Source organism: Toxorhynchites rutilus, chromosome 3 (assembly GCF_029784135.1).
Source record: "Toxorhynchites rutilus septentrionalis strain SRP chromosome 3, ASM2978413v1, whole genome shotgun sequence".
NCBI classification, from domain to species: domain Eukaryota; kingdom Metazoa; phylum Arthropoda; class Insecta; order Diptera; family Culicidae; genus Toxorhynchites; species Toxorhynchites rutilus.
The window spans coordinates 246,264,040-246,280,358 of NC_073746.1; the positions used below are offsets into that span (position 1 = coordinate 246,264,040).

General features: G+C 37.8%; 1 protein-coding gene across 5 annotated transcripts in view; it reads right to left on the minus strand.

Annotated features, from left to right (window-relative positions):
* Positions 1-16,319, minus strand: part of LOC129778971 (uncharacterized) — a 533,137-nt gene that overhangs the window by 91,456 nt on the left and 425,362 nt on the right. For all 5 annotated transcript variants that reach the window (XM_055786185.1, XM_055786184.1, XM_055786183.1 and 2 more), the window contains 3 exons: positions 4,154-4,270; positions 3,888-4,068; positions 3,577-3,828 (listed from right to left, as the gene is read on the minus strand). In XM_055786185.1, coding sequence (XP_055642160.1) covers positions 3,577-3,828; positions 3,888-4,068; positions 4,154-4,270 — 550 coding nt within the window. The remainder of the gene's footprint in view (positions 1-3,576; positions 3,829-3,887; positions 4,069-4,153; positions 4,271-16,319) is intronic.

Here is a 16,319-nt window from a genome sequence, read left to right on the forward strand (position 1 = left end):
AAGTAATAGACAAGGCTTGGATAACGAATTTAGGCTACTCAAGTCGGGGCAAACATTGAGTGACTCGGATATAACTTGGTCCCAACTGTTGGATGTCAAAAGGCGTGATGGGGAATTTTTGTATCCATTGCTAAGGTCGTTTGTAAGACATTTTTAGAAGACATTCATCAACATGTGTTGAGCGAATATTTTTGCTTTACAATGCCAACAAAACAAAATCCGGAAATCGGTTGGCTCCCACAATTATGGACACTATTTTGAAAGCGAAAAACTATGTATCGGCTCAAGGATGAGCGTCAAGGATGAAATTGAAGGAAATTCAGATGATTATGTGAAAACCTTTTTATGATTTATTTTGTTTTATTCAGACGACTTTAACAACCCATAAATAAGAAAAGTAAATTCAAAATGAAAATAAACCTTTATTTGAATTTTTTAATACAGTTTTTTTAAACAGTTTTAAACAGATATACACAATTCTTCAGAAAATTTTATAGAATTAAATGTGACAACCCTGCCTGTAGCTCTTCCTCTCTCTGTTCTATCTTCCTATCTTTTTTCTATTGTCTCTTTCTCTCTCTCTTCTCGCGTTCATTTTTTCTCTTCTCTCTCTCTCCCCCCCTCTCTCTCTCTCTCTCTCTCTCTTCTCTCTTCTCTATTTCTTTTCTATCTTTCTCTTCTCTCTCTTTCTCTCTCTCTCTCTCTCTCTTTCTATTTCTATATATAGTTATATAGCAGTATGTCGAATGCCATCGAGTGTCGAATCAAGCGAACGACAAAAAACCTTTGACTTGTGCCATAAAAACCACATTCATTAGGGGGGTGTTCGCCGCATCGTGTAGTGCCGGCATCATTCGTTCGATTCGCCACTCGATGGCTTTCGATACACTGCTACATAATTTGTCCGAATCTCCGAATCAGATTGGTTTGTTTACAAGTTGTAGATAAAGGAACTATGAAATTCGTTCGCAAAATTCAAAATATGCGCAAAATATTGCGTTTTTATAATGTTGATTTCAAGCATTTTCAATTTACAGCCCGAGATCAGCAATTTAAATACATGCATCGTCATCCAATTTCAAAACATTTTTGATGGTAAATGAAAACATTAAACATTCGATCCAAATACTCGTCGATTGTTTGGACCGAATGCATTCGATCGAACATTCACTTCATCGTGTAGCAGCACATTCGTCACAACATTTGTCGATTCATTGAGTCAAATGTTCGAGTCCAACATTCGAGTTAAGCGTTTGACGAATCGTTTAGTGCCGGTATGAGCATAATCTTACACTTACAGTAGTTTAGTATAGTTAATAGTTTAAGTTTATATTTGCCGAATACATTAAAACTCTCATTATTATGATCAAAATATCTAATAAGTCTTTATGACAATTGTTGAAGAACCTATGAACATGATGTCACAAAGGAATCCATGAATGAAATTAAATACATGTTACGGACCCAGCTTAGAGAGCAGGGCGAAAAATAAATTAAAATAATCAAATGTCAAATTTGTAGCGCAACGCGCGATTGAAAAACAGAATAATGCCAGCAGGAGGAAACCACATGTTTCGTTTCCTTTTCTTCAATTGTTCTATATAGCTCCCAAGATAAGCGCGCCAGAGATAGCGCATTAGACGAAGGGATAGAAGTAAATATTGATTGCCGGCAATTAGCTAGATGTTTCACACTTTAACATTTTTCGTGGAAAGCAAGTTTTGATAAGCCCCAAGGCGAGAGCGCTGTATGAACCACTTGAGAGGTGATAAAAATTGTTTTGTTTAAGTCTCGTCCTTTCTCGAGCATGGAATGAGCGCGAAGGGCAGAGAAGAAATAGGGCAAAAGAAACAAAAATGTTTATTTAGGATCCCACGCGGGTGGCGTAGTGGAGAATAAGAACAGGGAAATATAGATAGGGATTACTTTGCAGGAAATCAGCAAATAGTTAGGTCGTAAAATCTTCACCAAATTGAGCCCCTTCAGCGATAGCGAAGGATGGAAACCAGGGGATGAATTTAATGTAGCAAATAGGCAGGCGGATAACCAATGCGATCTTTTCTCTCCCTTTTAATTTAAAGCTAGAGCAAGAATTCGTGTGTATACGTGGGCAGTTCGATAAGTGCCTAGCCTACAAAAAAACAACAAAAATTTTGGAAAAGTGGCGATGCTCCAACTTCTTTGATCCATCTAAAAAATACGTTTTCTCGAGGTCTACAAAGTAGGTCTCCGTGGCGGCGACGACCTCCTTATTCGACACAAATTTCTGTCCGGCGAGTGACTTTTTCAAGTTTGGAAACAAAAAAAAGTTGCACGGGGCCAAATATGAAGAAAACGGTGGATGGGGCAGCAGTTCGTAGTGCAATTTGACCAATTTGGCCGTGGCGACGGCGGAATTTCCATTTTTTCCATTTTTATAAAATCCGCGGACACTCTCGCCTCTACACATAGTCAAAACAAAACTACGAGTCCGATTCGGCTGAAATTTTGATAGTAGCCGTTCACGAGAATTTACTACACGATAAGTAATCTCTCTTGCGATACTGACACCATCGGGCAATGAGGCTAAGTACTTACCGGACCGCCCTCGTATAGTTCGGATTCTCACTCGATAAGTTAGTTCAATTTAGTTAGACGAACCAAAAGGTTTATGATAGCAAGAAAATAAACAGTTCAACTTCGGAAGCAAACCAGGACGTATTTATTTCTCAAAATTGAGTTAACCATCGGGATCAAGTCAGCCGAGTCCAGCCAGCCGAATCCAACCAGCCGAGTCCAACATCCGCAACGGCAGAACTCGTAACATGGAATAAGTTTGAAAACACTAGTTAGAAAAACAGAGTAAATCTCAAACCGAAAAGCAGCACCACTTACTTCACTCGGATGGACCATATTGGAGCCGTCGCATTCTGAAGGGTAAGTGGCTGCCCTAATCAGGATTTGCTGAATTTTAGGGGCTTAGCCCATAAGAGAGCGCCTAGGGCAAGATTTGAAAAGTAACAAAAATCCAGGGGAATAAGTTCTCTGGTCAACAATTCTTACATTCTGTAATATATTCGTATTGATACTCAGCGATTACTCGCAAATCGATTCGGCTTGCCTGGTACAACATAAGTAAAACAGATCCCATGTTGACGCGAGTGAATTCCGGAGTTAAATTCATTTTTTTTGGCTCTCCAGAAAGATGTTGTCAAAAGTAATAACATAAATACTGATTACCATGACCTCAAATGAACAAGAGGCAAATGCATGAGTTTACGGTTGTGACTAGCTAACGCGCACACACACAGGTTTTCTACTTTCGCTCCTCGCAGAAAAATTAGTCCTCCAGGACAGGACCCAATAAATCAGCAAACGCCGGCAGGATTGCGTGCTCATTTTTCGATGTATATTTTGTGAGTGTGTGTGTGCTCATGTTTCCTGCGGGATTGGTTTTATCACGCACAACATAAACCAAACTAACGGCGTGCTTTAAATCACGACCGGCTTCTTCACCGGCTGTTATTCGACGCCACTCGATGCGACCGAAATACCACCTATAATAAGTATGCAGATTTGATCAGACGAATAACTTACCGGAAATAATGGCGCCCCATTTACGCACACGCTCTCGGCGAACCGAACCCGAATGGGGCGTGATTTCAGCTTGGCCTTCTTGCCGGCGGATAGTAGGGTCGACTTCCGGCCGACCGAGTTGTACAGCCGTGGCTGGCAGACCAGCAGCGTCACGGAATTTTCGCAATTTCTAACTAATTGTATCACATGGTCGCGGGGTGCCTCCTTGACGTCCTCGCCATTAACAGCTAATATTTGGTCACCTGGTTCCAACTGTGGAAGATGTATTGCTCACATATAATGCGGAGATTGGGACTTTCAAGGAAACTTACCTTATTTACACTAGGTCCGCCCTCGGTCACAAACCGAACAATCACAGGTCTCTCGCTTCCCGCCACGAATCCAAAGCCCAGCGTGGGACTCCGGTGGAGCACCACCAGCCGGGGTTCCGGCGGTGACTCATTATAATGATAGCGCTCGGGTTCAACGTAGGTGGTAGTTTTATTCAGATGGCTGGAGGTGAAAAATAGTGAAACGAAATAGTGGCACACAATAATTTTCGCATAAATTCGGTACCTAATTGCGGGCGTTCACTTACTTGATATAGTAGGATTGGCCCTTCAGGTCGATAGCTTTCTCCCAGCCGTAGGGCAGGTCTATCGCCTGCACCCAGTTCTCGATTGGGGGAAGCCATCCTGCAGTACGTGTGATGTGACTGTGCCGTAGAAGAAGAGTAAAAAGATGAGAGGGGAGAGAAGAAAGAAAAAAAAGATAATCATTAGTGCTCCATGATGCGCTTGCGAAGGGTTACTCTCAGAGGGAAAGTCAAATCAGGTGGATATTTCATGAGCTGCCAACGAAGGCGCTAGATAGGGATAACTAATTGGAAAGGGTAGAAAAAGTTCACGCGTCACGTTTCGCTCCATTACTGGAGAAAGGTTAATAAAGGATGTAAAGAGATATAACGAGGCCGTTTGCTGTACTAATTAATGGTTTTTCTCGAATCCTCGGTGGATCAATTGGGAGAAACTTGTCGGGAAAATGGGATCCGCTGTGGGATATCGTTATGTATTGTACTGAACTCGACATAAAATGGTTGTTATGTTTCATGAGATACGTTTTATCCATTTTATATACTAATTCCTGAAAGATTGAAAAGCATTTAAACAGTAATTTTTGCCCCAAATTCGATTACCCTGACCAACCCATACAACAAGTGAAGTGAATTAGACCTTCGCAAGCGTCGACGAGGCGCGATTAGTAGCAAAGGTAGAAGACGACAGAATTCAATTACAGCGCAGCCCATAAAAATAAACATTAAACGTAGCATAAAAACCAAAACAGCGCGATTCGCCGCAGTGGTAAGTGGCCTCTCGTCCTTCCGCTCTCTCTCTATATATTTATGCCAAAAATTGGCGCTAGACACGAAAACAATCTCGGGAAATAACAACTCCGTTGCTGCTGCTGCTGCTGGGAAGTCGGAAAGCCGATCTGAAAATGGCCAACTATTCCATTTCCACTTCCGCTAATGGTTCCACTTTTCGCATAACCTTATCGAAACGAGATCATAGCAGAATCAGATTGTCCGGCGCTGAGCTTCTGTAGTCTATTGTACTTGTGCTCTAGCAATTTGACTAGCCTGCAGCAGAAGATCGTGGGGAGTGTCGTACTCTGAGGCTTAAAATAGGCGCATACAAACCGAGACATAAATTTGCCTAATTTAATTGCCATTTAGCTTTTTTGTGGGGTTAAACCGTACCGAGGTCGAAGGGGATTTGTCCTACATAAAGCGGAAAACACGTGCCGAGACCTAAAGCGGATAGCTGTTTTTCGTTGGTTTTGGAATGAGTTTCATTAAAATTTGTGTACAATACCAGTGTCGTATCGCAGTGAAATAATTCTGGACTTAAAATCGGGATTACGCGATAGTTTATTAATAGGCTTTCTATCAAATCGATTCAATTGGAATTGGAATCATCTCATTCAGATGATTCTGAATTTTTTTCTTGAATATTTTATTTATTTTATTTTATTTTATTCTTTATTTTGGTTTAACGTCTTTACAACCTGGCATGATTCACAATGTTTCTCCAATTCAGGGTTGCCAACTACAATTTTAAAAAATCAGGTGGAATGAAAATAAAAATCAGGATAAATCTGGATAGCTCATATTGGGTTGTCCGAAAAGTTGATGTCGATTTTTGGGAAAACAAAAAGAACATTTTTAATCAAAGCATTATAATTTAATTTTAAATTCATAGTTCTGTTTCACAATCTTTCACCATCTTTCACACAGCTTGAATATTCTATCCTCCTCCCTTCCGCATAAGCGGAAATGCTAGTGTTTCACCTGACTTTTTGATCGTTTTTTCCGAAAAACCTACAGCATCACTACAGTGCAGAGTTGCAGAGAAATCAATATTCAAATTTTCATTGAATTCAAATGAATGAATCTTTATTCGACAAATGAGGAAAGCATATCAGCAGTGGAAGACTTGCTGAACTTTTCCTAATTTTTATGATATTTAGTACTGTTATAGATATATTTACAATAGTCCCATCATTAGAGTTGATTTTACTTTGAATCAGATAAACAAGTTATATATAAAATCTTTTTATATTGACTGTGGATTCAAATTTTCTCTTGAGTAATTTTGGAAAACCACGAAACAATTAAGGGTAGAGATAAAAAAAGCTAAGTACAGACTTGTGTCTAGAGAATTTAACTTAATGTACGATATATACAAGTGTGAACCGGAGAACTAACATGAAAGAAAACTTTGGCATGGAAACCAGTATATTTATTACGAATAATGTAAAGAGTACAAAAATCAGGAAAAATCATGATCATTTCAGCTCAAGCTGAAAGCATGAGCATCAAAACACACGCATCGGAAATATCTGTATTTTGAATTTTTTTTTTGTATTTTGAAATAACTGAGTCACACGAATATAACATATCCATATTAAAATTGTGCATAGCGAAACACTCAATATTTTAATACAATTAATAGAAAATAGATGCTTAGCTTCGCATATTTGATCACAAAGATTAATATTTTGATAAAATACCGCAAATAAGTACCCATTTCCGAGCGATCGTTCGTTTCGTCTCAATTCGACTAACAATCCTGATACGACCAGGAGTAATCGGTGCGTTAGAAGGAACTCCATCCAGGGTACCAGTAAATCGGAAGCCTCGATATACCTCAATTCGGCCATCAAAATTGAATGGTCAACCCGGTCAAAAGCGGTTTAAACACTTTGACGCCCGCACGTTTAGTAAAAAAATTCGCTTGGCGCCGGTAGCGCTAATTCGGATTACCTGACTTGTCGCCGCCCGCTCTTGACATTATCGGGAAATTATAAATTGTTAAGTTTTACTAATCTCATCGTTAGTTTTCATAAGTCCTCAACCTTGTTCCCCTACTTTCATGAAATTTCGAGGATATACATACGTAAATATTAAAAACCTGTCTGTAATCTCCCCACTATATGCCCATGCGGGTAATCAGCGAAAAACTGTTCTACTTTTCGGTTTGTTTTAATTTTTGTAAAAACATCGAAAAAAATTCGGCCGATTAATTCGAAAAACAGTATATTGAAATGCAAGAAACTGCATTTAAGTTTGGAGAAACATGCGTTTCCAAAGATACAATTGAAGTTCTTTTTAATATGTCCGTATTCCTCCAACCCTACTTATAAAAACATAAAACTTGTTGGCGTGTGTAAGTTATTGTTACCTAAACAAAACCCCAACAGAATGCAAACGATACTAAAGTGCTGTCGACGGCTACTGAGATAGGGTAAGTGTACCAATTATGGAGGACATATGTTACTGATTTTCGTGAAAAATACTCTTTTTTAGTTCAAAAGTATACAACAGTATACTTTTTTAGCAGTTTGAACTCTGTTTTTGAAGATTCTCACTGATCACTCACGATGAATAATTGACTAAATTGTATAAAAAACATGTTTGAAAATGCCCCTTCCATGTACCCATTATGGCGAAAGTGTCCCTGGAGTTTCGTAATAAGTGTACCCATTATGGTAATAGTCGGTGTCAGATGGAAAAAGTGTTAATAGGATTCAAATAATACTTCAATAATAATTTTTAAATAAAACTATGCTTCTAAATCTTATTCCTAGTATGCAATACTATGTCGTTGATTCTACACTCGACAATACTTTCAAACAAAAGTTTTAAAGTGATTTTAGAAATGCTGTAACTTTGTGAAAAACCAACGCACGAAGAAGTGATATACATCATTTCAAAGCTTCATTTAAAGCTTCAAGTTTTGAGATGTAATATTTGATTGCTTCTATCTTTTTGTGTGTAGATGTAGTGGATAACAATACTGGAAAGAAAAAAAAACGATTTTTTTGTTTTTTTAAATATTTTGTAGATTAACATAGTGTTTTATTAACCAAGTCAATAGTAAATACAAATTACTTTATCAATCAGCATTTAATTGATTCCAAGAACGCTCCTGTAGGTCATTTTACAACAGGAAAATGTTTTGATAGAATGAAAAAAATTTCTTTTTCTAATACTTTTTCAATAATGCAGTTATTCCCAAATCAGAAGGCAGTTTTTAAAATTTCAATAAATTCCGTATTCTCATTATTTATTATTCATTATTTGAAAATTTTTGCCTTATTTTTGCTTTTAATATGATCGATTATCTTAATTGACTTTTTTATAATCAAGACCTTCCAGACAGATTTTGTGCTACATAATTTCAATATTCAAAGAACATCAACCAGTTACTTGTATTCAAAATGAAAAAAGTCAGAACTTTCGGGATGATAATCTGAGAGAGGGTACACTTAATTAATTTAATTAACTACGAATCTACACAAATCAAAAAAGAATTATTTTATTAGATTATTAGAATTTAATGAGAAATTATTGTTTTTTTTACTATCCGGTATCCGGCCGAATAAAAAACATTGAGCGGATAGGCAGGATACCGAATATCCGTTTCATCTCAAGATTAGGCTGTTGTTATGTCTTTCCCGGTTGTAAAATAACTGCCTGCTCTTCGTTTCCTTGCCTCTCTGCTAGCTGACAGGAGAATCACAAAGGCGAGAGGGTTGTGATGTAGTTTTCGCTGCTCTTCAGGAACTGAGCAAAGGATATTAACACATTCACCTAAGGTTTAATTTTCAACAGAGTGGATCAAACAAATATGCTTCGGTCGGACACGCATAATGCTATTTCACAACACTACTGAGCAGGGCCCGAAATCTTCGAAGGTGAAAAATGAAGACCGACTCTACTCTTAGTAGCTTCGATTCGACTAGAACTGCTTCGGCAGTCGCCTACAACAAAAAATGAATTGACTAGCGTTGACTAGTGAGGATGACCGGTGAAATAGTCCAGTCAGTGGTGTTTTAACTGACTCGACTAATGAATACAAATCTGCCCCTTCATTCAACTCACTTCAATACACATTCATACTCCCCTAGAAACGAAATTTATACCCGCGTACGCAATCTTAATTTTACGTCCATATAAAGAGGAACGAAGACATGACTGGGAAGAATGAGATGATATAGTCGAGTCGGTAGAGGGAGATACCGATTAAACGTCCGACTGACTGTTTAGCCGTTTTGACGGAGAAACTGCGTGAAGAAGCCAAAAGTCATTACTAACTGAATACGGATATAGTCAGTCAGATAGTCAGCTGACTATCCTCAGTTGACTATGACTATGCAAAGCCCTGCTACTGAGCGTTCAAAAGCGCCCTATGATATGCAATTGCACAGCGTGAAAACGTGAGTTACAACCATAATAGCATAACAACCATATCATAACAACGTACAACCCAAATAGGAACATATAAGCTCTGCTTTTCAGCTTTGCAGCGATTTCGCACAACCATAATAGGACAAGGCAGCTATCGATATTGCGATAATTGACACGTAGGGGAGATGGGGGTAAGACGGACATGTTAAGGGAAACTTCAATTGTATCTTTGGAAACTCATGTTTTCTAAAACTTAAAAGCAATTTCTTACAGTTCAATATATTGGTTTTCGAAATAATTTGCCAAATGTTTCAGAAAAATGTGTTTTTCATGTTTTTTACCGAAATTAAAACAAGCCGAAAAGTAGAACATTTTGATCGATGCGGGTATAATGGACATATAGTGGGGGGAGTATGGACAGATCAATAATATACGAAGCGTAGAAGTTTATCGCTCGCGAGAGGAATAATTTCGCTCTCTCTCTCTGTGTGTGTGTCCAGTCGCCGGCAGTCAATCGCAAGTTTTCGTATGTAACCACGGTAATTAGAAAAGTCGTTCTTCGTTTTATTTCTATCTACTGAAAGATCTTCATTTCAGTTTAGTATTTTTAACGTAGAACTACGTCTTTCAATGAAGGTGCCAAATCAAAAAACAGATAACATTTTTATGAAATAATTAATATTAACGTAAATAACATAACATAGTAAATGTTTTCGATGACCAATCGAACCGGAAACTGTCTAATATTTATTTGATATGTTATTCCCTAAGTCCCTAAGACGATGTAAATTAACGAAAATAAGAAGCACTTCCATTTTCCCATACCGCCAAGAACAAGACATTAATGCCGTCGGAAGCGGCGGTCTCTCGCACGCGAACCTTGTGTATTGTTCTCGCGAGAACAAGAATGGATCATCCACCTCAACCATCTTCAGCTGCTTCTGCAAAACCGTGCCGGTTGAAGCTTTTTTTTTCAACTGAAATGTTGCTGTAAATTACAATATACAGATAACTCGGATCACTCAAACTGGAGGATGGATCGTATCAACGTCAAGTAAGGTGTTCGGTGTTTCAGTGTTTCACTTTTCACTGGATCAAAGCATGGTCATCAAGTTTCACGTCCTTTTTTAGAGTCCGTAATAGGATTCATATATTCCATATCAAGTAAGGACATTCCATCCGTCACGGTAAGCGAAGAGTTTGAGCTAGAGCTTGTGTAGACTGTACACTTCGTAGTTGTTCTCCGTGTTTTCTGCATGAACCAGCGAAATTGCACAAAGAACACACTAAATGCAGCTTGGGAGTAGCAAATCATCCGCATTGTGCAAGTTTCAGGACTCAGGACCAGGATTCACTGTGGTGAGCGATGTCATTAGAAGTTTATAACAGCTATTACAACCATCCTCCTAAGGGGCTTTGGACCCTCTGCTCTGGTTCTCAATAGTTTCAGGTTGTTTTTCGGACATGCTACTATAGAGATTCATCATTCGCAGACGGGGATGCTATCTGCGGCGGTAAGCGAATATTATAGAAGAAGCGTTTAGTCATTGTAAATCCGTCCAAAAGTTGAGAACTTCCAACATAGCCCGGTTTCGTCGTCGAACAGTAGATGAAGGTTTAGAGTGTTTCGAGTATGGTCACCGCGGGACTCATATGGCTTTCAACGCGAAAGTAGAACATTTGGGTAGATGCTACCGTATGTAAAAAAACCGCTACTCGATAAATTCGGAGTTGAATTGCTTTTGGGGCACTATATTTAAAGTTGGATTTTGAGATTACTGAAACGAAAGATGACAGTACCAAGGGAATCGAGTGACAGTTGTTGGATGGTATTTGTTTTCTAGAGAGGATTCTGATGTTGAAGATAAAAACAAAAAAAAAGTTTTTTTCGGCGGGGAAATCATGCGAGCTAGAGGACCGTTGATTCTAACGAAAATCCATAGAAAACTTATCGAAGTTCTTGAGAAATTTAATATGAGTTGATCAATGATCAATCTGGGGCGGATTGTTGACTGTAATATGAAATAACATTGACATTGAAACAAATGACTTCGAACAATATTCCGCCAAAATCATGGTGTGCAATATTTTAGATTCCTTGTTCGGTTGCCTAAAATTCATCCCGTACATCCCGCGAGTATAAAGAGCCAGAATTGCCTTATTAAAACTTCAATTACTTCCTCTAAATTTAACCTGACAGCTCAACGGAAAAAATATTCAACAATCGTATGATGCTGTTCTCATTCGCGCGTATCCTTCTCTCGTTTCGCACGCTCGCAAATTTACACACATACGCCACTTGATTGAATTTATTCCCCGCGCGCGGATTTTTGTGGAATGAAAAATTTATTGCTATTTGTAATCAAAACGCCAAAATCAGGATATTTTCATTTTGTTTACTTCGCTCTGTACCTTGCGATGGATTTATGCGAGTAAAAAAATGTGCTTTTCAACAGCAGACGCCGGAGGTGAAAAAAGGATTAGCGTTCGCAATCATCTATGGCGCTTGTTTTGTACTCCCAATGCTCGTTCCGCCCGTACCCAGGTCGGACCACCCACCCATTCCCAATCCAGTGTTCCGTGTTTTCTATGCTCTATTTCGCGCAAGTTTACACCATGAAGGATCGACTTGCTGGCATTGTTTGCACTGCAATATCGTAAAACTTAACGGCCGTATTCTGGTTCAGGCTTCATCCCACCGGACGCCTGTGGTGATTTCCTGGAGTGCCAAAGTGGGCATCCCAAACTGGGAGAGGAGGAAATTGGAAATCGTTTTTTGCTCACTATCCCCCTGTCAGCGTTCAATTTTCGGTTGTGGTTTTGTAAATTAACTTCCCGTTTACGACTACACGAACGACCGTTCTGACTGACATTGGCTCGGTCCAGAAAATCATCTGTTGCTGAGCGCGGAAAACGGTGCCGCAACGGTGCAATCACTGCAGAAATACTGACATCCAGTTTTTGGTCTGGGAGTGGTCGCGGAAAATTCGAATCGAGAAATTGATTTGCGATCGATTAGTGGAAAATGCTGTGGCGATGGTTGCATGGGTTGCAAGGGAGATTCATAAGCGTTGAGGAATTACTTGTGCGCGAAACCGCGACAGGTAAATTATACACGACCGTCCTTTATCCGTTCTTAATTAATTTCATTGGAATTATTCCTCACAAATGAGCACCCATTTAGTTTCGAAACGGGCTATAATTTATTTAAAACAAACCATTCAGGATCAATCAAAATCCAATTATGGAACCTCGCAGGCTCGATCGTTTGTGATTCCCTCTCGGCATCAATGCGGGGAAAATAAGGGCCACACGACCGGAAGAAAGGGAGCGTAAGCCGTCATCAAAACATCCTTTGCACGCGCTTCACACGCTCTCGACAAAACAATTCCGAGGCCTAATTGGATGAAACGCATGAAGGGCTGACTCTCTTTCTCTGGGCTTCGAACGAGGCATCACGAAGGCTTGAATGAAATTATCACAATTTTTTTTCTGCAATCTGGTGTGGCAGTATTACGTCCCCTCCGGTTTTATTCTCCCAGGTGTTTGCAGAAATTACACCGGTCGGGGAAAATTGTTTCCAAACATCGGCAGGTATACGTGTGCGTATGCGAGCGTGCGTGCGTGCGTTTTCTGTAACTTAATACCTGATGCCGCCGCTGCCGCAGGTGAGTCGCGCGGTGAATTGGATTTAACGGCTAGATAATGAAATTATGTGCACGTGGATGGAGAAAATCAAATGGTCGGCTGTGATTAGTGTTGTTTTGGGAGTCGAAAGTTAAATGAATACAATTTTTAAGCTCTGCTGTCGCTCAATTAATATACAGTCAACTCTCCCTAACTCGATATCCAAAGGGACCATCGAGTTAGGGAGGTATCGAGATACAGAACATTTTTCATAATTTTTTTATGTCATAAATTGTCATATATTAGGGTAAGTGTCCCAATTATGGTATGAATTGAAATTTTTGATTCATTCCCTCAAAGGAAAAAAAGAACTTTTTCATATAAAAAAAATATTTTTCCAGAATCTCTCAGGAGGTGATAGACGGTTACATTCACGAGAAAAAAAACTTCCACGTATATGTTCGAATTTCAACGATGACAGAGTTATAGAACTTTTTCTTTGTTTCGGACTCTGTTGGCTCAAACTGACTCTACATTGAAAAGTACGCTACGTAATTCGATTCCGTTTCTTTCATTTGAAAGATGAAGAAATTTAATACAGGATATAGCAGTGGAACATCTAAATTAGTGACTAAACTAACATTTTGGAAGTAGAAAATTTAAAAGTTTTATTTTTTAAATTTGTAATTATTAATTTTATCCCAAACATTCATACTAAACTTGTTTGTTTCTATCAATGAAATTAAAGCTCTCTAACCCCTCTACAATTTGTTATTTGACGCCCAACTTCTATCTCTCTTAATTTCGCTGCAATATTGATATAAACAATTCCTGACGAAAATTCAATCAAGGGGCTGTCCACATACCACGTGGACAACTTTAAGTGGGGTAGGGGGTAATAAAATGTCCACGCTTGTCCACGGTGAGGGGGGAGGGGGTACAGACTTAATCCACGTGGACAAGAAGAACAAATATATCTTTTAAATACAATCACATACACATCCAAAATTAAATAAAATCTGTTACATTTTTAAAAATTTCAAAACTCTTCGTATCTATCAATAAACGAATTAAGCCATCTGAGAGTGCAGCCCAGTCAAACGTTCATATATTTTTCTCATATCATTGAACTTTTTCAGTGGAATCTATATTCTGCAAATGTAAACTTCCTTTGATCAAACTTTCATAGTTACTGAGATGCACAGCCCAAAACTATAAAAATTAAACGATTCCAAGGGATTGAGATTACTTACCGGTTAGAGACTCTTAGTTAGTCGCGACCTCAACCTTATGCTTTCCCTTTACCAATTTCTCAAAAGACCAAACCAAACTACCCCACTCGCTCCATCCTAGTCCTAAATCCTAATCCTGTCCAATGAATCTAGTGTTAGATTTAGTTATTACTAAATTATTAGTCTTAATTATATAGAAATTAAGGTATATTTTAAGGTGAAATTTGACTCTGTAAACGTTAGATAATAAGTAATGGGGTCTGATTAATAAACGTTTTTGGAAAAAAAGGCATTGATATTGAGATTTCATGGTATGCGTAAATGGTTTTTCATGAGATATAATTTTCTATACATGTTGTTTTATATCGAGAATAGTTAGTCTTAGGAGAATAATGTCTATATTGTTTTTCATACATATTAGCGTGTAAAATAAATGCAGTTGTAAAATATTCAAATTATTGGAACCAAATATCTTTTAGGAGTAACGAAGAACTTAAAATTTTGTGTTTTTTGGGTTTTTCCTATTTTTCCAAAAATGCATGATATTGTTTTTATCAACCAAATTGAAGCTACCATTTTATCTCAAATTCCGAAATTCTGATGTTTGACTCAAATTCCGATCATTTCATTGTAAAACTGAATTTATTGAACATCAAATGTTGTTATACAGAAAGGTTTACCCTAAAGAATATCGGGGTTTTCATTATTAAATTATTTATAACATTGATGTTCAGTAAATTTGATTTCAAAATGAAGTGTTCGGAATATAAGTCAAAGCGGTACAGCGTTCCGAAATCACTTAAAAATTTCGACCCTTTGCTCGTCAATCCTTTGTTAATTGTAGATCTATAGATATCACCAGGGTTGCAAACTATAGTTTGAAAAAATCAGGGAGAATGAAAATAAAAATCAGGATAAATCAGGATAGCTCATATTGGGTTGTCCGAAAAGTTAATATCGATTTTTGGGAAAACAAAAACATCATTTTCAATCAAAGCATTATAATTTAATTTTATATCCATAATTCTATGTCTTCCTTCCTTCGGCCGAAGACCGGATATGTAAAAGAATTAATAAGCATGGTATAAATCCTCGCATAAGCGGAAAGGCTAGTGTTTCGCCCGACTTTTTGATCGTTTATATTTTTTTCAGAAAAATCTACAGCATCTTTACAGAGATTTGCAGAGAAATCAATATTCAAATTTCCACTGAACTCATCATCCATGCTTTGGAATAAATCTTTACTCAACAAATGAGGAAAGCATATCAGCAGAGGAAGACATTTTTTTTTTTAATTTTCCCTAATTTTAATGATATTTAGTACAGTTATAGATATATTTACCATAGTCCCGTCTTTTAAGTTTATTCAACTTTGAATCAGACGAACAAATTACATATAAAATCTTTTTATATTGACTGTGGATTCAAAAGTATCCTCTTGAGTAATTTTATACTTTGAAACGTATTCCTACATTAATAACATTGGGGATACATCTACATACACATTATTCTCGATAAAGCAATGTTATTCCTCAAACTTAATCTCGTTGTAATTTCATTAATTCGTCAGACAATCTGGTTTAATGAATTTTTTTAGCAATGTTTTGGGAAGCCACGAAACAGTTGAGGGTAGAGATAAAAAAGTTAAGTACACAGTTCAACTTTATGTAAGATATATACAAGTGCGAGCCGGAGAACTATCATGACAGAAAACTTTGGCATGGAAACCAGTATATTTATTACGAATAATGTAAAGAGTACAAAAATCAGGAAAAATCAGGATCATTTCAGAAAAATCAGTATAAATTGAGTATTCGTCATGATATCAGGGAGCGTGCTAAAATGTCTTGGAAATCCTGATAAATCAGGAAGGTTGGCATCTTTGGATATCAGTGCATGCTTCCTACTTCATCTTTTCTTTCCTTGAAATTATTATTTATGATTAAAAATTAATTATTCTAGTTCAATAAGGGAAAATGTCCACGTGGACAACAGGGGGAGGTCCATGCTTGTCCACGGAGGGGGAGGGGGGAGTCTAAAATCGTACTTTTTCTGTCCACGTGGTATGTGGACAACCCCCAAAATCTTCAAAAATCGCGATGTTTAACCCACTGTACTTATAAAAGTCACTTAAATTTCACTTTAATGTTGAA